Source organism: Corvus brachyrhynchos, unplaced genomic scaffold, assembly GCF_000691975.1.
Source record: "Corvus brachyrhynchos isolate BGI_N302 unplaced genomic scaffold, ASM69197v1 scaffold281, whole genome shotgun sequence".
Lineage (NCBI taxonomy): Eukaryota > Metazoa > Chordata > Aves > Passeriformes > Corvidae > Corvus > Corvus brachyrhynchos.
The window spans coordinates 5,431,925-5,458,950 of record NW_008236509.1 but is presented as its reverse complement, the minus strand read 5'-3'; the positions used below and the strand labels follow the sequence as shown (position 1 = coordinate 5,458,950).

The 27,026-nt window shown below is 37.7% G+C and overlaps 1 protein-coding gene across 3 annotated transcripts in view; it reads left to right on the top strand.

Moving 5' to 3' along the window:
- The window catches only part of ANO3 (anoctamin 3), a 199,311-nt gene that overhangs the window by 151,622 nt on the left and 20,663 nt on the right, over positions 1 to 27,026 (top strand). For all 3 annotated transcript variants that reach the window (XM_017726382.1, XM_017726383.1, XM_017726384.1), the window contains 5 exons: positions 990 to 1,045; positions 3,404 to 3,525; positions 4,675 to 4,809; positions 12,361 to 12,457; positions 16,883 to 16,943. In XM_017726382.1, coding sequence (XP_017581871.1) covers positions 990 to 1,045; positions 3,404 to 3,525; positions 4,675 to 4,809; positions 12,361 to 12,457; positions 16,883 to 16,943 — 471 coding nt within the window. The remainder of the gene's footprint in view (positions 1 to 989; positions 1,046 to 3,403; positions 3,526 to 4,674; positions 4,810 to 12,360; positions 12,458 to 16,882; positions 16,944 to 27,026) is intronic.

The following is a 27,026-nucleotide window of genomic DNA, read 5'->3' as shown; positions in this document are numbered from 1 at the left end:
CGATACTCATAATACAGTGTTGGTTTTTAGAAGGTCTCACTATCCATTTTCATTTTCAGTGACCAGGGGATGTATGCATGATTTTCTATTTTTAATGCAGGAATTAAATTAAGGATTAAAGATGAAGAGGCTTATGAAGATGATATCAATTACAGAAAGTTGTTGCTTGAGTTTCTGAACAAAAGCAATAGTAAGAAAAACAGGGAGAGTAAGTGTTCATATCTAACACCTTTGCAGCTGATGATGGCAAATTTCATTATGAGATTAGTTTAGTATAATTTCTATATTTGAACAGACAAATCTGAATTCCACCATATGTACCTGTTTCTTGGGGAAACTCTTGGCTATGGATCTGCTCTTAAAGGCTATTGAATCTTTTTTATTGTACCTATCAATGGTTTGTTGTTTTTTGGTTGTTTTTTTTTTCATTTTTTTATAATGTGCTGTGCTAGTACAACAAATCTGGTTTTAGGAAGACTCTAGGAACTGATCCAAAATTCAGTAGTCAGTCTGGCACAGAGCACTGCTCTGATATGAAGTTCCCAGCTGGCTTTTATTTAAAAATACCAGGTTAGCTTTTAACCCTGCAGGGGTTTCACTGCCTCAAGGATTGTCTATCCATACCACTCTGTGTATGTCAGATCATCTGGTCACCCATGAATCTGTATCATGTGCTCTGAGGAATACGATGTGAATGTTAACTATCTTCTCACACTCAATCTTGTACAAGCACCCAACCCTGAGGGAAAAGTTGCAGACTTTGGCCCTTTGGCAAGTTGCTGTCTAGTTTGACAGAACCAGAAATCTTGAAGGATCAGCAAGACCTGCTAAAGTAGTTGGTGGGATTATTGATCAATTGGTATCTTTAGCAGCATTCTTATCATCTAACACTACGTTACATTCTCCAAATGTAACTTGAAAATTCACACTACTTGAAAAATGTGTATAAAAAATTGATATCAGAACTAATGCTTTTTTGGTTTTTTTAGGTATTAATAGGTTACTAAATAATGGAACATATGAAGCAGCATTTCCACCACATGAGGTAACCTGGTAATTTGATTTTTAGTTTCATATTTAGATTAAAGCTTGCACTAGTAGTTTGGGATCTTACTTTAATTCTGTCCTGCAACTTTTAATTTAATATTGTAATTTGTTAATGCTTCTTTTATTTATAGCTTTTACTTTAATATTGGCTTTTAAAATTTTCTATATTTGGATATTATAATAACATCCTGGAACATTTTCTCGTTGAACTAGGATATTATAATTCTTCTCTGATTTTTATGAACTGGACATTGCCCATGGAGTTCTTAATGAGAGTATCAGTTGTTTCAAATTGCTCCAGTTAGTTGTATTAAATGTTTTTGCTTGCCACCTACAACAGGTTTTTTTTTTTCTAATAGCTTAGCCACTTGATCACAGTTCGGGAGACTGCTGAATTATTTCCCATTTAGTATTTTCAAAATAGCTCTGGATATCTTCCACTACTTTTTCCAGTAGTTTAAAGTCTATTAAAGACTGTAAACCCACAAAATAAATTAAAAACCTGTGTAAAACTTCAGAGGGTTTTCAGAAAGTCTTTTGATGTTGAAAAGAAGAAGCAAGCCACACATCTTCAGTCCTTTGAAATGCTGTCAGGAGAATGGTAATTGCAGCTCTGAACTCTGGGTGTTTTGGCTGAATATTGTGACTTGGTTTTCTGTTGCAAAGGACTGGGCTTTACAAATGGCTGAGAGTAATTTTTTTTTTATATGGTATTAATAATTAAATACTAGGAATACAGAGAAGGAGTATTTTAGAAAAATAATTTAACATCATTGTTAATGCTTCAGCTGTGTGTTACTAACTTCAAGGAAAAGCTGGCTGTACTACCAGAAAAGCCTGTGAAGCTTTCTCTGGCATCAAAGGCATGCTGTCATATGCATTTTATATGTTCCTTTGTTATGGCATAAGCTACTGTTTGCACATTTCAGTTAAAATTAGTGAAATCATATTTTTAAGGCCCTCTTACCTTGATTACTGCTTGACTGATGCTAAGAACTAGTGGTAGAACACTCAATTTATTTTTTTCAATTTTTTTTCTTTGCCACATGAACAAATAAGACTGAAAATTCAATCCCAGTGGGAATGCTGAGACTTGAACTCTTTTATGGGTAACAGTGAAAAAAGAAGCAGGAAAAAAATTAAAGCTGGGTAATGCTTTGCAGTCATTTTTCCAGCCTACTGTGAGAATAAGTTGATGTTCTCTTCCTAGGTGTTCCTAGATGCTGCAAAGGTCACACTCAGTGTTGACATCTTTGGCATGCTGCTTTGCTGACTGTAAGGAGAAAGGAGTAGAACCTGGACTGTTTGCTCTGTTTAGCCTTGGTTTTAATTCATTCATAAGTCAGAGCATCAGCAGATCTTCTTGCTGAGGATCAGATTGCAACAAGTAAATGTGTTCTTTGAATTGCAGGGAATGTTCAAGATTTCAAATACATTATAAAAATCTAGATGGTTTAATTACCTAGATCTACCAGGGCCAAGAATCTGTCTGATCACTAACTGAAGTAAGGTGCTGAAGAACTCTACTCTCCTCACAAGAAATGACTTGACTCACTTGCAGTCAATTGCTGAAATATTTTCTTTACCATAGCTGAGTAGTGGGAGTTTTTTGGGGGAAAAGTTCAACTAAGGGATATGTCCTACTTCAGAATTGGAGCAAAATTACAAATGCAAGAGATTCTGCTCAAGATTGTTCTAGCAAATCTGTGTGTTACCTCTTGACTGCCAAGCATGAGGCTATTCTCTTAGTCTGTTAGGTGGTCTGTAAATGTCAGATATGGCCTGGAAGGACTCGTTTTGGATCAGACTGTTTTGCTTTTAATGCCTCGAGAGTCTTATGTAGCTTCAAAATAATACCAGTTCTGTTTCCTTCATCTTAGAAAATATGTACCACAGGAATTTTTCTGTACTGTCAACAGTAGTGAAAGAAAGCTGTAGAAAAATGTCTAGGAGAAATACTAGAAATTTCTAAAATTTTATAGATGAAATAAAAAGATACCACAAGCATTTCTTGAAAAATCTAAGTAGGCAAAAGCACACAAGTAGGCATCTATTAGTGAAATAGAAGCAATATTGAGGTCATATAAAGAGTAGAGTACTTTCTTAAAGTCTTGTATTAATATGTTTCAGTCATTAATTATTAGAGAAACTGGCCATTTCAGAAGTGTATGTAAACCCTGTCTCTTATGTCAGGCTTACAGTAACTCCTCATGACACGTTCCAGATGTGCTCAGAATAAGAGACCTATTTATTAAAGAACATTTCTATTAAAATTTTAATCAAAAATATCAAAGAAACTTATACCTTTTCCATAGTGCCTGGTAATGTACTTAAGTTTCTTTGTGGTTTTTTTCAGGGAAGCCACAAAAGCAGACATCCCATCAAAACACATGGAGCACAGAATCACAGACACCTCTTATATGAGCGCTGGGCACAGTGGGGAATGTGGTACAAATACCAACCTCTTGATTTAATCAGGTATTAGTTCTTTGAAGATTTTCTGACAACAGTGTGCTAACTATATTCATAAATTCCTTGTGCTTTCCTGTAATATTTAGATATTCCCTATTATCAGATAAGGCTGGAATTCTCTAAGTAGCTTCTTTTGGCTGGTCGTTTGTAGGGCTGTTGATTTCAAATGAGTCTGCATAAAATACATGTAGTTCCAACTACCCAGGAATTAGCAGTGTGAAACCTAAAATACAAACCCATAATGTGGTCTGCTGATCAGAGACACTTGCCCCTTGTGAGAGCACCTTTGAGAGCAGACTGTGATCCACATGGACAGTCAGAGTTACCAGATGCAGAGGACTTAAAATGCAACCCAATTTAACCTTTCCATGTGGGTTTAAATAAGCTCTTATTTATATGTCTTAGGGTCATAGGTTACCAAATGTAGAGAAATATATGTAATTTAAGTTAAATAATGGTGATATTTGGGGTTCATAGTTTCCTCCTCTGGCATTGAATACCAATAATTCATTTTCCTTACTGTAAGTTTTTATTCCTGATCTGAGTCACAACCAATTATTGGTGGAGCTAAGCATGTGCCATGGGACAATTTTATACTGTATCATCCTTGATTGACTTTCTGATCACTGCTATTTCATCTGTTCTAGCAATTGATACCCAAGTTTTGAAGAATTAAAGTTCAGTCTTCAGTTTGTGTTTTCAGAGCATTGTTTTCACTAATAATAGTTTGAAATATGTCATATTATCTACGTATGATTATCTATCATAAATGTTTTTTCAAATGGAATACTTAGGTCATACTAACTTTATCCCTTTCCAGATTTTTTGTTCTGTGTACATCTATTTATCTATCTATCAGACTGTCCTGCCTTTAATAATGTTGACACTAGCCCATCTACTTAGTCATTGCAAGGACATGAAAATTACAGAGGCACCACCGTTATATCCTTGTATGTTCTCATAAGTCTGCAATTAGTGTCACTAAAATGTTATGCTAGCCTGAAAAAAACCTGTTTGGTAAACTGACAATTTTGCCATAAACTTGTGATGGTAGTTCCTTGTTAGAATTATTCTACTACTGTGTTTAAGTAGAGATAGATAGAGGTCACCATGAATTTTAGTTTTAAGCAATATATGTGTTTCCTTTTCATGTAGGCGATACTTTGGTGAAAAAATTGGACTGTATTTTGCCTGGCTGGGATGGTATACTGGAATGCTTATTCCTTCTGCACTTGTTGGGCTGTTTGTTTTCCTCTATGGGTTATTTACAATGGATTCCAGCCAAGTAAGGTAAAATTCTGTTTAGTAATATGTAATAGCCTGTTGAAAATTAAGAACAGTCTGGCACAACTTACATAGCTATACTTTTAAATGTTTTGCAGATATGGTAATAATGTAAAAATAACCATATAGGATATTGGGTATTTGAGTCAAGTACATACACTTTGTATATCTGTTTTGCATCTAGTCAGATGTGTACCACTGGCAGCAGCCATTTTTATCACCGCATCTGCAGTGATTCCCATTAAGGAAAAACAGACCACTCTTAAGGACCATTTTTCATGTTGCAGATACTGCAATAGTTGCTGATCTAATTAAGGCTAACAGGTGAAAAAACAGACATATTCCATCATTACCTCCATCTTGCTATAACTTCTACAGTGTAGTACAGTTACTAAACTTCAACTTTTGCCTATGTCTTTTTTTTCTTCTTCATTAATAATTGCAAACTTGGAGTCTAACAAATCTTACCTGTGTCAATGTAACTTGCAGCCAGGAGACTCAGCTTCAGGGAGATTACAGCCATGTGAAATGAACCAAGTCTTCAAGTTTCCCACTGTTGTGATTTTGCTCTGAGAAGGGTTTATGTCAGTTTAGATGTTGTGATGAGGGTGCTCAAGTGATGACTGTACTTTTAGGAACTCTCTGAGGATCCACCCTTATTGCAAAGTTTTCCATCAGATGTTATCAGACAGTATCAATGCTCTTAAAACTGCAGCTGGTGCTCCAAGCAGTTTGGGGGCTTCAGCTGTATGTATACTTGGAGTTGGACTTCATAGAAAATGTTGTTTCTCTAGCTTTGAGCAAGACTATATTCAAATTTTATTTAGGGATTTTGCTTAACTTCTCTTTCACAGTGAATTATTATATTCTACAGTGCTGTAATGAACACTTTTTTAAAGCTTGCTTTGTACAGCAAACTCCTGAGAAACTGTACAAATTCAAACCACATTAAATACAGTTGAATGCAATAAACTTATCAGCCAGGAAATGATGCTATCTATAAGATACTGTTTTCTGTAGTAGGACTGTTTTTCACCATGTCTTCAAAATGCAATGGATCTAAGAGGATCAGCCTGTTCTTTGAGCACAGGGACTACAGCTGTTAAACTGTCAATCTTGTATTTGTCACATGCACAATGGCACAGTTCCAACAAAGGGGGAACAAGGGGCCATAATCTACTATTATCAAGGTATAGCTTAGTATTTCTTCCATGTGGAAGAGAAAGGTGCATCACTGGCAACTCCCTGAGAGAAAGAACAAAATTTCTAATTTCATTCTTTCAATCTGTAAGCTATTATGTGCTTTTATATCATAGAATATCCTGGGTTGGAAGGGATTCACAAGGATCATTGAAGTTCAACTCCTGGGCCTGCATAGGACAGCCCCGGGAATCCCACCATGTGCCTGAGAGCATTGTCCAAATCCCTTTTGAACTATCAGGCTTGGTACTGTGATCACTTCCCTGGGGAATCTGTTCCAGTTCCCAGCTGCCCTGTGATGGAGAAACCATTTTCTAACATCTAACCTACACCTTCTATGACACAGCTTCATGTATTCTCTCTGGTCCTGTCACTGGTCGCCAGAAAGAGGAAGTTGTTAGACTGCTATGAGATCTCCCCTCAGTCTCCTATTCTCCGGGCTGAACAAGCCAAGTGATTTGAGCTGCTCCTCATATGGCTTCAACTCTCTTAGTGTCCTCTTTTGGACACTAAGAGCTTTGTATCTTTCTGTCATGGTTTGACACTGGCCAAATGCCAGGCACCCACGAGAGCCATTCGCTTACTTTCTCTTGTTCTCAGCTGGGCAGAGGAGAGGGGAAAAAAGTTAAGAAAGAGCTCATGAGTTGAGATGAGGACTGGGAGCAAACACTCTAAGGGCAAAACAAGTTCAAATTTAAAGGTATAAAGAAAATTTATTATAAACAGTCAGAGGAGGATAATGAGAATTAAAATAAGCTTTCAAAACCACCTTTTTCTTCCCCCCATCAGCCTCTCCCTCCTTCCTACCAACAGCACAGGGAGACAGGGCGTGAGGGTTTTGGTCAGTTCATCACTTGAGATCTTCTTCTGTTTACTCAGGGGGAGGAGTCTTCCCTCTGCTATGGTGTGGGGTCCCTCACATGGGAGACAGTTCTCTGTGAATTTCTCCAGATTGGCTCTAATCTCAGGAGCAGCAGTCCTGCCAAAACTGCTGCAACTTGAGTCCCTCCCACAGGCAAACAGTCTTCCCAAAACTGCTGCATCCGCCCACTCTGGCGTGAGCACTTCTCTCAGGGGCTGCGGGTGGATCTCTGCATACCCTGTGCACTTCGTGGGCTACAGGGGGACAGCCTACTTTACCATGGTCCTCACCATGGCCTGCAGAGGAATCTTTGCTCCAGCGCTTGGAGCACCTTCTCCTCTTTTTTTCCACTGACCTTGGTGCCGCCATGTTGTTCTCCCTCACATGTCCTCACTTCCTCCTCTTCTCTGTCTAGAAGAAAAACTGCTGCTCGTAGATACCACTGCCAACAAGTTCCACCAGTTCAAAGATTCTTGCAAGATCCCGCAGCACCAAGAAGTTGGTCTCCTCTAGGTTCTGCATTGAGGAGTCACTCGCCATGTTTTTGCCACCAGTCAGGCGGCCCCACTGCCACTGCGCGGGCAGTGGCAGCCACCGCGGCGCTGGTGCTATTTAATGCCTCTCTTCATAGGGGGTGCTGGGAAGGAGAAGCCACCGCTGCTGCCCCTGCCCTTCTGCCTGCAGTGTGGCTAGGGGGCCAGGCAGGCAAGCCTCATCGCAGCTTGCACCACGATAGCCCCTCACCACCCTTGGAAAAAACGGCGCTGTTTTGATTTTCTTCTTAACTATGTCATCACAGAGGCGTTATCAACTTCTCTAATTGGGCCAGCAGCCAGTCCATGTTCAGAGCCATCAGAGATTGGCTCTGTTGGACATGGTAGAAGCTTCTAGCAGCTTCTCAGAGAAGTCACTGCTGTTGCCTTCCCCTGCTACCAATAAAACAGGCCGTGCCAAATCAACATATTTCTTATCTTGTGGGTCCCAAAACTGCACACCGTATCCGAGGTGAGGCTGCACCAGCACAGAATAGAGCAGGACAGTCACCACCTATGTGTCATATGCTTCTCCCAGGAAGATACGACTTGCAGATGCAACTCCTGTTTAACAGAAAAATGCAGTTATCTTCCTTGCTGAAGGTTGCAGGGTATTATGAATCACATGAGCACAGTGGTAGCCTAGCCTTTGGGGGTTTCTGTCCTCTGTTTTTTCCCTTGGCTGTTGCTTAGTAGCTGCAGACAAAACAAAGACAAAACACATTTGAATTTGTCCCTGTGGGGGCTGGTTGTATTGGGTCTCATCCTGAGGTAACTCAGTGTCATGCTGTGCTTCACAGAGTGCCAGCGTGCCCCAGGTCTCCGGGCTCTATTCCAGAAGCAAGAGACTGAAAGTTAGGTAAACCACCATATAAGCCCTATATGCCTACAAGGGAAGGTGAATATTCATATATTTATTATAGCTATCATTAGCCAGTGTTCATTTCAAAATACTGTCAGAGGGTGGGTTATTGCAGAAGTCTTAACCATGTGCTCTGTGGCAGCCCCACATCTGTAATCTGGATGTGTTAATTCTGTGGAGAAGGTGCTACCTGCCTTTGATTGTGTGAATCTGTGCAGTCCTTCTGGTTCGTCATGACACAATACTGTCGTGTCAGTGCATTGCCATGACTGTGTTAGTAAGAACAGCTGTGTAATGTGTAACTCAAGCTGATTATGCCTGGCCTGATAAAATGTATGTAGATACGTATCACCTTGTGTACTTAGGCAATTCCAAAGGCCACTGATAACAGATGCTACTCCTTGCCCTATTTTCTTACTTAGCCTGGAAGGTGTTGGTAAGGATTAGACAGAAACTTTGTACCTAGAGCAGGCAGGAGTTATCCATTAGCAGGTAGATGGACTGCACACCTGCTCTTACTCTTGCTGTAGTCTGGGACTGAGAGATTATTTATCTAGTGTTTCTGCATTTGTTTAAAGAAAATTCTATATAAGCTTCTGTAAGAGTTTTAAAATCTGTAATTTGATTTTAAGCACTGCAGCTACCACCATACACAAACGCAGTGTTCAGCAGCAATCTGGAAGAAACAGAATTGAATATGTTACTTTAAAAAAATCTAGACACAGGAAAACCAGTTGAAATCAGAAATTTAAACATAGCATTAGGGCATTATGGCAATGTCAGAACTGGCATGTTACCCCAGGGTCAATATTATTAGGTGAACACTGTTTCCTGTAAAACGGCTTTATTACACTTGTTATGAGGAATCTGTGGATGTTAGGAAGAGTTGATTTAAGTATGATAAGTTCTGTCAAAAAGCTCTATTTTTTTATCTGTCTTGTGTACTACAAAATCTGAACTTAGCAAATGATGAAATCAGTTTTGCAGAAGGATGCTTTGCTCAGTGATATGCCTTCACCTCCCAGGTGCAGGAAGTTGCCGTCAGCCTCCCTCTAGCGGCTGCAGGCAGGAAACGATCGTTTTCTTTTTTTTTCCAGATATCCATCACAGTTTCAGCAGAGAAGTAATAAGCAAATACAGGCGTATGTGTTGCCATAGAACCAAACGTTACTTACCATGCCAACCATAGGTTTTGTGCAGCAATTATTCGAGGGTTATGCAGAATGCTATCACATCTAAGAACTGGTTTGTCTTGTTTACAACTTGTCCAAGTGCCTGCCTCTGCTCCATGCTCAGGGTCTGCTAGCAGTTTGCTCTTTATATATACATATTAAAATATTATATAAATATATATTACACGTTTTGTGTATATATATATATTAGCTTGTGTCAGAAGTCCATCTCAGCTCAGCACAGGGCCATAAGTCTATGCCCTCTATGTAAAGGAAAGATTCTCTCTGTAGTTCATCTCTGGCTGCCATGGGCAAGTTGGAAATGGAAAAGAAGGAAGGATACCACCAAAAGGGAGCAAATATCCCCCTCTCATACTGACTTTGGCCTCTTGTCATAGTGTCTCTCTTCTTTGCTCAGTTAGTATCAGGGAAGCAGCAGACTTTCAGGTCTGATTGAATAATTTGATGATTTGAATGTATTGTACAGTAAAGAGGAACATTAGATGGGAAGACAAAAACCCTGAACACACACTGTGGTGTCAGAGACTAGACACTATGATAAGAAAATATGCATGTCTGTCCCATGTTTAGAAGCAGAAGTTCCTCCATTCTACCCATTTCTCTTTCCTGTCACAAAATAGTTGCATAAGATCGGCAGTGTTAACTGAAATGGACATTGCAATGGAAGATATTCTTTGTCTTGCATGGGTTTGGAATCAAGCTTAGTAATATTGCGGTTGCCATAAGGCAGCAATGAGGTCCCCCAGGGTACTAAGTTTTTATACTTGGCAGCTCATTGCAGGATTCCATTGCGAAAAGAAGGTAACCAAGAGAAAAATCAGAGAATTTCTGTTGAAGAATCTCCATAGGAGCTCCCAGGACATTTGGGTTATATTCATAGTACTTGGACATGCAGAAACAAAAATGGGGAACGTGAACTTGTATTTGTTGTTTCATACACTTTTAAAAAGATTTTGATCCAAGTGCCCTCCTTGAGCTAAACTGGAGGAAATATGAAGTTATAGTCAAGCAGAAGGGCTTAAGTAGTCCTACAGCAGTCCTGTCGCTTGGGTTCTTTGAACAAATTAGATGCAATATCTCTTACCTATCTTTACTCTCAAGTTAGATGTCAAGTTGGTTAGTCTCTATAAAAGTAAATCTGATGGTTTGAAAGAGTTTGGTTTTGAATGTGTTTATAGATATCGTTAATTATCAGTGTTATAAATTGTTCCTTTATTGTCAGTCAAACAGAAATGCCAGGCATGAACTCAGCATATCTTGAGCTGTCTTTGCACCATGTGCTTTAGTCAGATTTCAGATATATAGGTGAAAACAGTACAAAGCAACTTATATTGCTCTTATACTGAAGATTTGAGTTGCAGTAACAATTAACATAGCACTTGTCACAAACACTTGTGTTACAAATGTTACTGCTTTTGCAAAGTAGTGCGAAAGCATGTGACCTATTACTGTCAGTATAATTTTGTGAAACTTCATATGTTATTAAAAACAAAGCAACACTTTAACTCAGGATATATAATATAGAAAAAGTAGTATTTACCGTCTTGAATTTAAATTCAAAGTACAGTACATTTTGGCCTTATATTTGATAGCAGTTTCCGTTATCGCCAAACCATTATAACATAGGATTAAAATGTGATTTTTGCACTTAATAATTTGAATGAAAATGTAAGCAAGAAAATTCTCTGATGTGACACACACTAAAATTTCATTTACTCTGCAACTCTGAAATGTCTGGGTGTGCTCATTCTGGCTTAACAGTTTCTCAGGACAATTTCTTTGTCAGGTTCACATTCAGTGAATTGGTGATTCTCGTGTTATGTGAAATATGACCAATGATTAATACTTATATTTAATCTTTTATTGATATTTACTGTTATGCCAGAAAGTATTTAATAGATGCACTCATTTGGAAATAAGCATAATCTTCCAAACAGTATCAGAAGTGTAAATACAGCCTTTATGAGGAGGAGAGATGAAAGTGCCATGTTTATTAAAACAAATTAGTTAGGATTTCCTGGCATTTGTTTTATACTGCTACTTCCCTAGTGTGTCAGGATCATTTCAGGCATGTCATCATTGCTAAAGGGTAGGGCAAGGTGCTTGCTGAGGTTCTTTGGGAAGCTGCAGTTTTAACTGCAGTTAAAATTTGCTTAAAAATTCATTTTTGCACTTCTGTTAGTTCTTTTTTACCTTTGTTGAGACACTTAGTTATGTACTCTGCTTTGAATACGAATGGTCCCAGTGAAAACAGTGACTTCATCTTCTTAAATCTTAGAATTCTTAAACATCAGAATGTGGCTTGAAGATATTGACCCCCAAAATAGGATATTAAAGTGGAGGTTTTATATTAGTCCTATACATAAGTTCTTCTGTAGAAAATAAAAATGCAAATACTTGAAATACTACTGCAAGAAATCCCCTTTAGTGGGTTTTTACATGTGGCTGATCTAAGTGTGTATACATATCATCCTGTGGAACAGACCTTCAGCTGATATAAATGGTGCCATTTGATTGAAGTCAATGTAGATATACCAGTGTTGTCTGTCCTCTTAATGTTTGGTAGCTTCTGCATAGTTTAGAAAAATAGGCTGTAAATGCATTTGAAGGGTAGTGAGCAATTTTTTTTTTTTCTGTTTGTGATATTTGGGAGAGAATTTGCTAGTGTGAGAAGTGTAATATGGTGCCCAAAAATATTGTATGCTACTCTGTGGCCCATAGTATTCAGGTTCCTGATTTGGGATTAGGCTTTTCAAGCCAAATATTCACTTTTAATTTATTTTATTTGTCCAGTTTTGTGGTGTAGGCACTGTTAACAAACAGAGAACACAAATGGCATAACCTCAGAAAATCTTGGGAATGCTAGAAGTGTTTTTATAACCTTTATTTTCCTCTTTCATACTAAAGCAAAGAAATCTGCGAGGCAAATGAAACCATTATGTGCCCTATGTGTGAACGCAATTGCACACTACAAAAACTCAACGAAAGCTGCATATATGCCAAGGTAATTATTGTACTATCGCTATCAAGATAATTTTGATTGTATAATGGCTGCCCTTGTTTCAACCAAGCTTCCTAAAACCATGTTATTTCTCTACAGATGTTATTTTCAGCCTTTGTAATTCATCTTTCTAATAAGAGAATGCTCTGAAATGATCTGGGGTTTTTAAAAAATTGCTTTCTTTGAGCATTTCCTTATTAATATATTCTTATTATTTTCATCAACTTATTGAGTCCCCTGTGAGGACTTAATAATAAAACTCTTTGTAATGTTTTTCCTACTTTCCTTTTAACTGTCTTCTTACACTGTTCCCCTTTCTTGCTTTGTATTTGAATTTTTGCTCCTGCTTTGCTCTGTCAAACTAATGCAAAGATTTTATACAATTAAATATTTTGCTACAAGAAGCTGTTTTTCAAACTTAAATAATCACAAGGATCTCTGCATAGATGCAGTGTTTGCAAGTGAGCAATATATTTTGATGTGTGGTATGTTCATAATGCTGGAAAAGCAGCCTTGGCTTTTATCTTGGTATTCTTTATCCCATAAAATAAATCTTTCTCAGAAGCCTGTATTTATAAAATGTGATTGTCTCTTTCCATGGCATTGCAACAAAACTGCGGCAGTGTCAAAGAGAAAATCAATTTTGTATTAGATGTCAAAATTTCTTATAGATAGGACCAGTGCTGAGTGAAACTCAGCATTTCAAACCTATCTGTGAAAATATTTTTTTAAATTATTTATGTTTACCATTTACAAATTTAATTTTCTATTTTTGGATTAGAACACAGAAAACAAACAAAAAGTGTCTCCTTTCAAGATTTGTCTTTTCTGGATCTCCCCCAGCTGGGGGAGAGATAGAATTCTCTTTGGGAGGGAATAGGATTACCATCTGGTCACTCAAATGGCAAAGAGAAATAAAAAACAAAAAATAGCTTTATGAAGTTTTTTCTAAAGGTTATAATGCAATGCCTTAAATCACTGTGATGTCTCTAAAGAAAAGTTCACAACAGCTTCACTCATTACCTCTTGCTATGAACTGCCGGGTTTCTAGCAGGGATTGTGATTCTGCTGATTACCACTGTGTTGCTCAGTTTGAGCAGCAAATACCTAAACATGTGTAAGCATTTCCACTGTGTTTGCACCCAAATTAGTCAATGAAAACAAACTGTAGTTTTAGAAAACAATTTCAAATCAAATGGTCCTTTGTATTTTCTGAAACACTGTTAGTGCCATAAGTAAGTAGAACTAACATATTTAAAAATAAGGCATAGGATCTGCTCTCTGGAAAAGAAAATGGCATTGTCAGCATTTTCCTCTGGTTTTGTCATTATGGGAACATAATTTACTTCTCTGGCTACCTTGTACATAACCAATGAGCTAATAAGCAAGGGAAGCTATTCATGATTAATTTCAGGTATCAGCACCCTTATTCTGGAATATGTGTTTTAATCTTTGCTCATTCAAGTAGCTCATTGTAGAGTACATAAACATTGAGTTAATTAGGAACAGTGAGTTCCTCTAAGTGATGTTCATCTCCCCAGATCTGCTTATGTCCTGGGACCTGCCTCATTTATGTAAGGCCTGTGCTCGTGTTTCAGGTTATTAAACATGCTGTCAGGGGTTCTTCCTTAAGTATCTGCCAAGTTTCCCTGCAGAGGATCACTTTGGACAGAACAAATAATTGCTGGAAAAAATCATATCATTCAAATGCTTTTTCTGCCAAAGTTTCGTAAAGCTAGAGACAAAAGACAGAAGATGCCTTTTTCCTTATTGTTCCTGCACATTTCTTTCATCCTGTCCCACTCCCGTTTACAAATGCTGCACTGAAGTGATGTTTATAATTTAAGGGAAAGGCAGGTAATACCTTTATAGTAGTTGAAGGATTGAATGATCAGGCTGTCATTTTCGTCCACATTAAATGGACTCTTTGATCCGTGGTGATTCGCATGGTCTTGGGGCTGGTCCTGCACCTATCACACTTTGGCCTTGACTTGGGGCAGGGTGTTGATTCAAGGTGGATTTGAAGTGCCTGAAGTCTTACCTGATGATGACAACATCAGTCAGATATGTGGACTAAGCAGGACAGAGTCTTACAATATTTTGTTTCTGCTTAGAGACCTTCTTGATCAACAGAGTCTCAGACTATGCATTTAGCCTTTAAGAGAATCAAGTCTTAATTTTGAGTGTGGTGCTATAAGACTTTCACCCAAACACTCTGTGTGAAGACAATGCCGAATCAGGAGCCAAGTATTTATTTTCTACTCATAGCAACATTCATTTTGCTGGGTTAGGTTTGCTTGGTTGGTTAGTTCATTTTGGTTTTTCTTGAAAAGATGCTCTCTTTCCTGAGCAGAATATCCAAGATCACATCTTCACACAGATCTACATTCAAAACCAATAATATTCATCAGATATATTGTGCTGCTTTTGTTCACCTCTCAGATTTTCAGTCTCATACCCATTATGTTTGTGTTTTCCTTTATGGGAGCAAAAGGGAAAAAAAAAGCAACAAACATATTTGATTGACAGTTGATCCTACTATATGATCCTGGCATGGAACATACTGGATTTATTGATCTCCAATACCAAATAGTCAATTCCATTTAAGAACCTTAAAAAAAAAGCAAATAAACCCATAACTGACATACAGATAAGATGTGTTTTTAATTAAATTCTCACAATATTATAATAATTTTACTTAATAAGAAATAAAATATAGGAAAGAAACACTGTTTCTAGTAACTTTTTCTGCATTCATGAGTTAGTTTTCTTGATTTCTGAGGCAGAAGTAGTAACGCCAGCCTTTTCTAGAAGAATGAAAATCTGTCTTCAGTATGAGTTGCCCTTGCAGCACGCAGCTCTCGCAGGAGCAGATTAGGTAACTTGCCTGAGGCAGGCTGTCAGCCCCCAAATCCTGGCACACCTGTACAGAACATTCCTGTTGGCTAGTGTAACTTCAGGTATAAGAGAAGGTCACAGTACAGCAAAACACAGTCTGGTTACCTGCACCCTTCCATTGGCATAAGGACAGGTTTATTTTCATGGCAAAAGCTTAAAAATTGATTCTTAAGCCAGCAAGAGAGTCAACATCAATGAAAGGAAAGTCTTTTCAATAATATTCCATCTCAAGACATTCTCTTCTTGTTTCAAAGAGTGGGAAATCACCATTAATTTTCTGTATGGTTTAGGACAATACATATCAGAGGTACTTTTTCATTCCTTTTCTCTCTCTCTTCGGGTCCTCTTTTAATATAGGCCTGTTGATAAGTTGATTTGCTCTAGTATTTCATAGTGATTTGTGCTTTTTTTTTTTTTTTTTCAAATAGGAATTTGAAGCCTCTGCACTGCTTAGTAATTGCCAACAACATCTTAAACCACCCTTTTTTAGAAGAAATGTAGGCCTATTATCCCTGGATAAATTACATTGCTATAAATTGGCAACCTTAAATCTACTGAAAGGACATTGAACTTACAAGCTTCCTAAGTACTGCTTCATATTATGGCTTGAATATTAGAAATTTCATATTTTTGTAATATAAATCGTGGTGTTTTCATAAGTGAGACATCAAATTCACCCACTCAGATGTTTAAAAGGCATGCAAAACCTAATTTTCAATCAATACTTATTTTCAGTAAGCATGAACAAATAAATGTAACTAAATATAAATAAATAAGTACTTTATATTTTAAAAATTACTTTCAATCAGTAAGCCTTAGGCTTTGCAGCTGAATAGCTGTTCTGACCAAAAAATCTTATAACAAAGAGTAAGATAAGGGGTAAATCTAACTTAAGAGAAGAGCATTCATGAGAAGAAATTAACTTCACAGTTTAGAATTATGGAGACTTCTGGGAAGTGATATTTAGAAACTATTTAATGTTTGTTGGAGTTTAGGTGCACAAGCCTTTTAAGAAGGAGAATATGTCAACAATTTGAGAGGCTGACATGTCTGGATAAAAAGGAATACATGCTATTTTTACCTGCAGAGAAGCTGCTAAATACCTAGGTAGAAGAACAAAATGGAATCAATAGAAACATTAAGTATGTAGAGGGAGAAAAGTGAAGAGTTTTTTTGAGCTCATAGAAAACTTAAAATAGAAATGATTGAGATTAAGTTTGACCTACCATATGACAAGAATTCTGCATGAAATTTTAGCTTGTCTGGACATGGACAAAACAGCTCAGTGTCTGTGAAACAAAATGACTGATAATGCATGAAGTGATACTCTGGAACAGCAGATTTCAAATTGTACTGTAAGTCAGAGTGTGACATTGACAAACCTTGGTAGAAGAAACATGCTAGTAGGATTACTTAGTAGAATGCTTAGCCTTTAGTTTCCACCACCAGTTATGTACTCTGGGATTGTCTGGGGCAAAAGATGAGGTGGCAGTGTTATTTTTTCCTGATGTATTTATATTTTTTATTCAGGTTACACATTTGTTTGATAATGGAGGGACTGTCTTCTTTGCAATTTTCATGGCAATCTGGGGTAAGTACATTTTTACTTGTTTGGGGTTTTTTTTATTTTTAGTTCACCTGTCTATTTTATATGATTACTTAATAAAGGGAGTTTATGGCGCTTGATAAAAGTTAAAGGAGGATTATGATTTTGCCACATAAATTAATTTTTTTTGTTTTCATTAACTTAAATTTCTATGCCATTGATGAGTAACGTCTTTTATGGCTAATGTAATCACTGTCTTTAGGGTCTTAAATGTCTTTAAGCCTGAATTTTATATTATTCAGGCCAAAATCCTTTTATAGGCAGACATGAAGGTTAATTTACTGATCTTGACCCAATATAAAAATCACATCTTATAGAGGATTCTTATAGAATAAGTGAGAATGGTTTTATGGGAGCTAATTAGAGGAAAGTATAGGAAAGGTTTGATGTTAAGTGCTTACTGCAGTTAAGGTATTTACATTCAAATTCTTAATTTGAATCTCTCATTATGTTCACACTGACATCACGCACACATCACGTTGCAGGGCTCAAAGTCAAGCAGGGGGATAATCCACAGAGGTCACTGTTGAACAGGAGTTACCAAGAACAGTCTTGCCTCTTGTAGAAGGTCAGTGTAATAGTGCCATAAAAGACAGATTTAATGGTTTCAGCATGCAATACTTGGTAGAATTAGCTTTCACTGCAGCTAATAGGATTTTGCTGCTGGGAAATAGGGAAGAAGAATGGAACAAGAGATAATTGATTCTACCAATGTACATGTTTGTCAGTGTAAACCCTGAGAAAATTACACTAGTTCACATACATGCAGCTGTCATCATTCAAGCCAGAGTTTTACAATTTTGAATGAAATGGTACACAACAGGTCTATTTATGTAATGTGTATGAAAAAGTATTAATGATTCTAACTTAAAGTGAAGGAGGAACAAATGTCACAAATTTTGGAGGCTGGCATGGTAAGAGGAAGTAAAAGCATACAAACAACAGCAAAACATCAAATAGTTACATGGAAAACAGAAGCACATCCCCATACATGTGAAAATTATGATTGTATTGTTAAAAATTAACATGCTATAACTAACGGGCACACTTCGATTACTTGCCTCAGTGCTATGTCTTCATTTACTCCTAATTTTATTATTTCTGCCTTGCAAATATTAATTATTACTTTAAAAAATTCCTAAAATATAGTGCATTTAATTATATGGTTACCAGTGCGGACGACACAGGTAGCTTCTTAGCATCTCTTCATCTCTGTCTTAAAAGTTCTCCTTCAAGAGAACTCTTTCCATTTTCAGCTGAGGCCAAGGTTCAAGTGTAAGGAGGAATTTGCTTATATGACACTGCTTTACTACAGGAAAGATGGCATTGTATGGGCTAAGGAAGGTGAAAGCTGAGCATTACATTTTTCTTCATATCAAGCATCCAGAGTAATATTCCCATGTAATTTAAGTGAATGTCTCAGATTTTCAGTCTGCTACCAAACGTGCTGGATACAATGTTAGAAATGAGGTTCTGGTATTGATGTGACATATGCTGTTTTTATGACTGAGCTCCAAAAGAATGGCAAAACTGCATATATGGACTCAAATCTTTAATATTTTAAATTTTAAATACCTGTTTTGCCCATATTCAGTGTGACTGACATAGTTTCTCTCTGAGGTGTATGTGCATGTAATTTACTCACATATCAAATAAAACCTCATTGCAACATTCACAGACAGTTAGTGATAACTCCATTCCATCAACATGATCCACAGTCTCCACAATAATTACAGTGTTTTAGCAGAGCATAATGACAAGACCATATCCCACATGTGTAGTTTTCTCTGCACTTTATTTTGTTTATTCTATGACTTTACAATTGTTTCTTTTACATATTCTTTGTTTCTTTCTTTCTATATAGACATGTCTAGTAATTGCAAACGGATAAACTATGCAATTATTTGCATTATACTGCCATAATTTTACTCTTTAGCTGGACAGAACTGGACCATGCTTTTCAGGATACCTGTATGTGTATCAGAGATAATTCCTTTCCTCTCATGTTAAGTATTTCTTCTATCTAATCTGTACTGACACATTTTAAATAATTTCTACAGATCTAGCCTGCAATTCAAACAGATCAGTTTGACAGAGGAATAGAAGCTTGTCATCTTCCTTCCCATTGATAGTGATTTGAATTCTGTGTCATCTAGTCAAAGGTTAGATGTAATTTGTATTACTCAGTAATTCCATTCTCCCCAACAAACTTCAAGTAATCCAAATTAAATAATCCAAGTAAATCTAATCAATCTTGTCATATTCACTGAAGAAGGTACAAATGTAAATTTGGGAAAATAATTACCTGAGTCATTTATCAGATAGAAAGTATATTTTGATTGAATAGTTTCACTTCAAAGTAGTTAAGCTGAGGATTTTTTTTTTTGTATTGATACTAAAATATCTTTGCAATTCTAGTCAAATTTTTCTCTGTTACATTGTTGACCAAAGTTACACAAAGCAGAATCTTACCTGGGTGCTATTTCTCAATATTATTTCTAAAAAAGCAAGTATAAAAGCCGTCCAGGAAAACCATAGGTTAATCATTCAATTACAAAGTAGAGGAGTGATGCTCTTCTACTGAACCCTGCATGTTGTATATTGGTGTATCTTGTGATTTTCCTTACTTTTCAAGACATTGTTTACACAGTAATGGCTGTAAGGTAACAACTGCCAGGTTGTTTTCGAAAAAATGAAAGGGTGTAGATAACAGGCAAGAATATAATCTGAAGCAAGTATTACAATGCAGGGTGGTATGGTGTGATGTCAGCCATTGGAATGCCATCAGATGGGCACCCTGCATTGTCTTCCTCTGTCTTGTCTGCTGTGCTGGTTTTGTCATCTGATGCACTTCTGAAATGCACATCTGATGCACTTCATATCGTATGGTTCAAGAGAGTTGTCTAAGTGAAGAACTGAAAGAATATTGTAATGATTTTTTTATATATTGCTTGAAAGATTTGTATCCCTATACACTGGCTACCTCATGGTTTAATTCAGCAGTCCCTCACATGTAAGTCCAGTTAACCACTTTCTGACATAAGAGAGAGCAAAATATGAGGGCCCTGATGCATGATTTTCTGAAGATAACTCATGTCCTCCCAGCAACACCCATTCAGCACCCACATGGGTGGTCAACTTTCAAAGCTACTTCCTAATCTGATTTACTGGCAGCTTTCAGCTCTTGCATTTAAGCTGGAAAGGGCATATTGCCAGAATTTATTTTGATTTTATTTTCTATGAGAAAAAAGGTGTGTTTGGCCTCTCAGTATTTGTTTAAACATTTAAAAATAAGGTCTGGGAACATGATATAGATGTTTGGAGTATGATTGCACTTCAATGCAAGTTTTTACATACTCATGGAGAAGACAAAAGCAATCATCTTTTTAAACCTCTTAAAAGTATTTTTACTTCTACCGATATAGCTTCATCCTTAGTTCTGTAATTGACACTGCATGACTAAAGAGTCTAGCTTTTTTTCAGTTAATCAAGGTTTGGGAGAGTTTTTTAGCTATAGTTTTGAACTTGCCCACAATCCTTTGAACAGGTTCACCAATACTAGGTATTATTTTCCTGATATTTCAGAGGTTAAAAAAATAGCTTGTAAGGAGAAGATATAGAGTTAAGAGGCATATTGCTTGAACTAAAATTTAAAAATAATAAATTAATGTCAGTTGAAAACTAGTTTGACTGGAGTCAATGATGTCCTAATAATTCAGTAAGACCAGACCATTTAACCAGCCCTGCGCAGAAATAAGAAATGTTCTTATGCAAAACACTTGTACTGTTTCTTACCTGGGTCACTCCTTGTATCATCATAAAGCCATCTGTGGGAAAATGGCTCAGACCTTAGCACATATAAAATATCCAACAAGGCCAATTAATGCAGATCCCAAAATGGCTCCTACAATGATGCCAACTATTACTCCTTCTTTGTTGTTTTTGTCTGGGGGAAAAAGGAACAAAGATGAAACATTTGAATGGGAATAAGAAATCTATAAAACCAGTGAGTGAGACATTTCACCAAGGATCTGAAACACTTTTGCAAACTATGACTAAACCAGCCTCTCTGCAGAAACTTTCTGCCTTTATGAAAGAAAACAGACATCTCCATCCTTGAGGTTTGGAGGGATAATGGGGGTTTAGGAAAAATATAAAGGCAGCTAAATGAGTTTGTAGTCAAATAAATAGGTTTCAGGTTTAGTTATTGAATCAACCACTATTTTTTAATTAAATAAATAAGCAGTAATCATTCTTTGAATGCAATTATTTGTAAGCATTTAAGCTAGCAGTTGAAATTGCAGCCTCTGAATTTCAATTTTTGTGTGTGCTAGGTTAAAAATTCAGTAATGCTTCTTGCACCTGTTCAGTTAGCAGAATAAATGCATTTCTTCAAGATTTTCCTCAAATTTCATAGAACTTTTCTTCAAGGTATTCCGTTTTTCTTGGAACTGAACTTGCTCTGCAAGCCTCTTTCCTTTTCAATCAGTGTTATCTAAAAATCAGGTACATTGTAATTATTAGCTATGTATTAACTATGATGGGAAACATGAAAGTCTGATAATCCTTCAGTTCTTAGTACAAACCGTACTTTCAGTCCTGTGTTAAAAGCTTGAAAGCTAATTAATGCAAAAAATTACTGTGCCTTCTAATCTTTCCTTTTCTTTTCTTGAAGACCTGATTCAGAATAGCAGGATAGAAAAGTGCCATGACAGTTTTATGTGCCGTTGTTTTCCCACGCATACTCAACTTGGTAATTAAATGTACAATGAGTAATTCCTTTGGAAGTGTTTGTAAGAAGTCATCTTTGGTCACAAAAGTTTCTGAACTTTAATAAGTTGACGTGCTGTATGTTTTAAATCTAATTTCTACACATCTGCTTGGAAGGTCTACTCCAGTGTAAATAGGCAGTACCTGTCACTAGCTTCTCTCACTCTGGGAAGTGTTAAATAATGAATTAAAGAGTAAATAATTTGAAAAAGATATGTTTTATTTTGGGTGAGTTTTAGTTTTAGTCTGTACTAGGTCAGTTGTAAGTTCACATGTGTCATAAAGCCTCCAGTTCAATTTAGAAAAAGGTTTTATTTCAGCATTATAATTTTATTAAACCAGTTGGACTTTAGTTAGATCCTTACCTTCATTGACATCTTTTGTATTAAGTGATGCAGTAGAAGGATTGCTGGAATTATGGTTCAGCTTTTTTGTCTGCTGAATGGGGTTGAAATATGGGGTAGGACTGTCCTGCTTCACCATGGGTGATGTCAGAGTGACACTGATGGGGAACAACAGGGTGGGTTTGGTTGAAGAGTTATCACTGGGAAGCACTGAAGCCCCAAGAGTAGTGTAGATGACTTGGTGTAGATGGAATGACTTGGTGTCACTGTGCAACTAGGTGTAGGTGCAGCACTTTTTATCACTTCGGACAAGTCACCTGTTGTTCTAAATGTTGCTAAAGACATTGGTCTTCTGTGGAAGCTTGTGGCTGAGTTATTTATTCCATTTTTGGGACACATTTGAAGAGAAGGTGGTGCCATCAGAGGACCTCAGGGGTATGCCTTTTGCCCCACTGATCATTTCTGTTCTTTTCATTATATTCTCTTTGGTATTGGCAGCTGCTGGTGCAGCATGACTGGTGGTAGAAGGACTTACAGTGGTAGTCCATGCAGAACAAATCTCTGTGAAGTTAGTTGCACTGCAGAGTGACGGTTTTCTGTAATTGAGCTGTTTTCTTTACTTGTTTCTTTTACTTCTCCAGCCTCAGCATTGCTTTTGTTCCATTGCAGTCTTACAAGCAAAAAAATGAGTCATTCCACAGGAGGATTGCATGGTGTTGAGTTCAGAGTTTGTTTTATACAGAACCTGCAAGAAATTAACTTTTGTTTATGATTTTATTTTACCAAACCAAGTTACTCGATGAAGACCCGAGTAAGTTGGTAAAAGAAGTTAGTGTTACACAGTAGAAATCTCACTGATTTACCATGTGTTGATGCTGGAAACTTTATGTCCCTGAGTATTTATGATATAAGAATCACCTAAAATAATTTTGATGATCAGCAAAATTGATCTCTTCTTGATCAATATCAATTGCAATATTGATCTCAGTGTGCTTATGGAGATGATGTGGGATAGCTCGCATGACTGGAACGTTGTCATGGAGGGCTACACACTCTATAGGAGAGGTACACGAGGAAGGGCTTGCTGGTGTCAGAGTTGCCCTGTGTGAGGCAAGACTTGGAATGTATTCAGCTCTGACTTGAGGTGGATGAGGAGTAAGTTGAGAGCTTATGGGTCATGATAAAAGGGGATAATAGTAAGGGTGACACTATTGTGGGTGTTTGCTACAGGCCACCTGATCAGGAGGTGGAAATGGATGAGGTCTTCTACAGGCAACTTGAAGTAGCCTCAAAGTCACAGCACTGGTTCTTATGAGGGACTTTAACTGCCTTGACATCTGCTGGAGAAACAACACAGTGAAGCACAAACAGTCCAGGAGGTTCCTGGAAAGCACTGATGACAACTTTCTGAAACAGGTAGTAGAGGATTCCCCAAGGCGTAGCATGTTGCTTGACCTCATACTAACAAATGGAAAGCCTTGTTGGAGATGTGAAGGTTGGGAGCAGCCTTGGCAGCAGGGATCATGTGATTGTGGAGTTCAGTACTGGACAAAGAGGAAGCAAGGCAGCAAGTAACATTACAACCATGATCTTCAGGCGAGTTAACATTAGCCTCTTTAGGGATCTCTTGGAAAAATCCCATGCAAATAGGCCCTGCAGGGAAGAGGGGTCCAAGAGACTGGTTGATATTCAAGGACCATTTTCTCCAGGCTCAAGAATGATGCATCCCAATGAGAAAGGAGTCAGGCAAAGCAGTGAAGAGTCCTGTCAAACATAAGCAGGAGATACACAGGAGATGGAAGCAGGGTCAGGTCACTTGGAATGCATATAGAGAGGTTATCAGAGTAAGTAGAAGTGAAACAAGGAAGGCCAAGGCCCATCTGGAATTAAATCTGGGCAAGTATGTCAAGGACAACAAGAAAGGCTTATTCAAATGCATCCATAACAAAAGGAGGATCATGTGGCCTATTATTAAATGGAGGGGGGCCCTTGTAGCTGAGGGCACAGAAGAGGCAGAGTTACTGAGCGTCTTCTTTGCATCGGTCTTCACTGACATGGCTAGATCTCAGGAGTCTCTGTCCCAGGTGCCCAGGGTAAAAGAAGGTCAGAAAGAAGAGATTTCCTTGTTCAAGGACAATTGGGTTAGAGAATGCTTAGACAAACCTGACATCCACTACTACATGGGCTCTGACAGGATGTGTTCACAAGTGCTGAGTGAGTTGGCAGACACCATAGCTAGGCTGTTCACAAATATCTTTGAAAGGTCTTGGTGATCAGTAGAGCTTCCTGAGAACTGGAAAAAAAACACTGTCACCCTGGTCTTCAAGAAAGGGAAAGAAGGAGGACCCAGGGAACTACCTACAAGTCAGCCTCACCTCAATCCCAGACAACTGTAATCAGTGGCACAGGGTCTAGTTGGAGGTCCACCACTGGTGGTGTCCTCCAAGGTTCAATACTAGTCCCAGTATTGTTTAACTTACTCATCAATGACTTGGGCAAAGGGGCAGATGGCCCCTCAGCAAGTTTGCTGATGACACAAAGATGGGAGAAGTGACCAGTACCCCAGAGTGCTGTGCATCCCTCCAGAAGGACCTGGACCTCATGCATCAGTACAGGCCGAGGACTGACCTGCAGGAAAGCAGCTCTGTGGAAAAGGACCTGGTGGACAACAAAGTGTCCATGAGTGTGCCCTGTGGGCAAGAAGGCCAATTGTGTCCTGTGGTGCACTAAGGAGAGCATTGCCAGCAGGTCAAGGTTGGTGACCCTGCCCCTCTGCTCAGCCCTGGTGAAGCACATCTGGAGTGCTGTGTCCAGCCCTGGGCTCCTCATTTCAAGACAAGGAGGTCCTGGAATGGTTCCAGTGATGGGTTATGAAGATGATTAAGGGACTGGAGAATCTCTCTTAACACGAAAGGCTGTGGGAGCTGGGCCTTTTCATCCTTGAGGAGAAATGACTGAGAGGGGATCTCATCAATATATCTAAGTATCTGAAGGGAGGGTGTTAAGAGCATGGAACCAATTTCTGCTCAGTGTCAAACAATAGGACAAGAGGCAATGAGCAGAAACTGATGCACAGCAATTTTAATCTGAATGTGAGACAGGACTTCTCTCCTGCTTGCACTGGAACAGGTTGCTTGAAGAGGTTGTGGAGTCTCCCTCACTGGAGATATTCAAGAACTGCCTGGATGCAATCCTGTGCCATGCTCTCTGGATGACCTTGCTTGAGCAGGGAAGTTGGACCAGATGATCCACTCCCTTCTAACCTTATCCATTCCATGATTCTGGAACAGAAGCTTATTTGCGTAAGAAAATTCCATGGTTCTATAAACAGACCTCATACTCAGAAGGGAATAATTCAAAACCACTTTGCTATAGAGTGAGGTAATGAAACATATATGGATGGTGTTCCCAAGGCAATGTTTTCTGGGCAGACAGCAATTCTAAGAGCATGCTAAAGAGTTATGCTCCCTTGTGAAGAATTAGAATTGTTACAATTAACCTGGAAAGTTGATGGATAATGTTTTGTGACCTTGAGCAGTGATTGTCATATGAATGCTGCCAGGAGCAGATTGAAAACTAATTGGTCCAGAGGTTATGAATGAGGCTGAATTTGTGTGTGGACTTTTTCTGCTATACAAAACTGGAAACAGCATATTAACAGCATATTAACTTAACAGCATATTGAGAAGAATGAGAAAAACTCATCTTGAAGTCACATGATTGTACTAGGTCTGCTGTTCAGTATATGCTGCTCAGTGGGGTTTTGACGAGGGGTATTTTTTCTATGTATGAAACAGATTGCGATCATCTGGTGTTTTAACTCCCAAGCATGAGCTCTCATATGACAGCACAGTAAATTGTATAAGTTATTCTTCAGCATCATTATGTAATTGGGTGTCCATGTATGTGGGTACTTTACCACCTGATGTAAGGAGATTTATACCTGCAAAGACTAACTATTTCTTTTGTCTTCAAGCCTCTCCTACTTTCTTATGCTTTTTCCTATGGTTGTTTTTTTTTGAGGGTTTGTGTTTTGTTTTGAGGTGGTTTTTTTGGGTGGGAGGAGCAGAGAGAATAAGGGCTGGTTTTATTAATTTGTTTGTTTGGATTTTTTTATTTAGTTTTATATTTTCCCCAGCTGAGCTTCTTTGTATGTAACACTGTTAAGAGCAATGCGAAGAGTACATACAGTGATGCTAGGTAGGAGTCAGCTATGGCTAATGCTTTATCAATGGATAATTAAAATCGCATCAAGGTATTTAATTTCATCTTTTTTCTTATTTATTTTGTGCTTTGAAGGTGGCACCATTACTTGAAACACATGTTCTTATACAATGTCATTTAATCTATTTTAAAATGTATATTCCATTTCTCCACACTGCTTATTTTCCAAGTTAAGATCAGTTCTATAGTGAAGGACCTATGCTTGGAAAAGATTTGTAATTTTCCTAACAAAAAGAAAAGAGAGAATTTCTGCTTGTCAGTTAAATTCAGGATAACCACTTTAATCCCAAAAAAGCAAGCCAAAGAAAGCCATGTTGAAGTTAAATTATCAGCTCCAATTCTGTTTGCAGTAGGAACAATAGACCTCCAGAGGACTATTAAATGCTGTACTATCTGAATATTAGATTTTGATTCATTAGTAGAAATATCTGCAAAAAAAACCCCAAAACCTTGAGAAAAAACCCCGAAGTTTTCAAAACACGCGCTTTCATTTTAATCGTATTATTGTTTCAATAATGATGTGTTCTTTACATGATTTTATTAATAGTCATTAGTGAACAAAATGGTTTTTGGTCAAATTGCTTATTATCCCTTCACTGTAAATAAACTACATAGGGAAATTGTGCTCCATTCACATTGACTGTAATTTTTAATTCCTAGAGCAGTGTACAAAGGAGTCAGTATCCTTGCTGAACAAATTCTTTGTCATTTTTTGTGATTGTCTTGATTT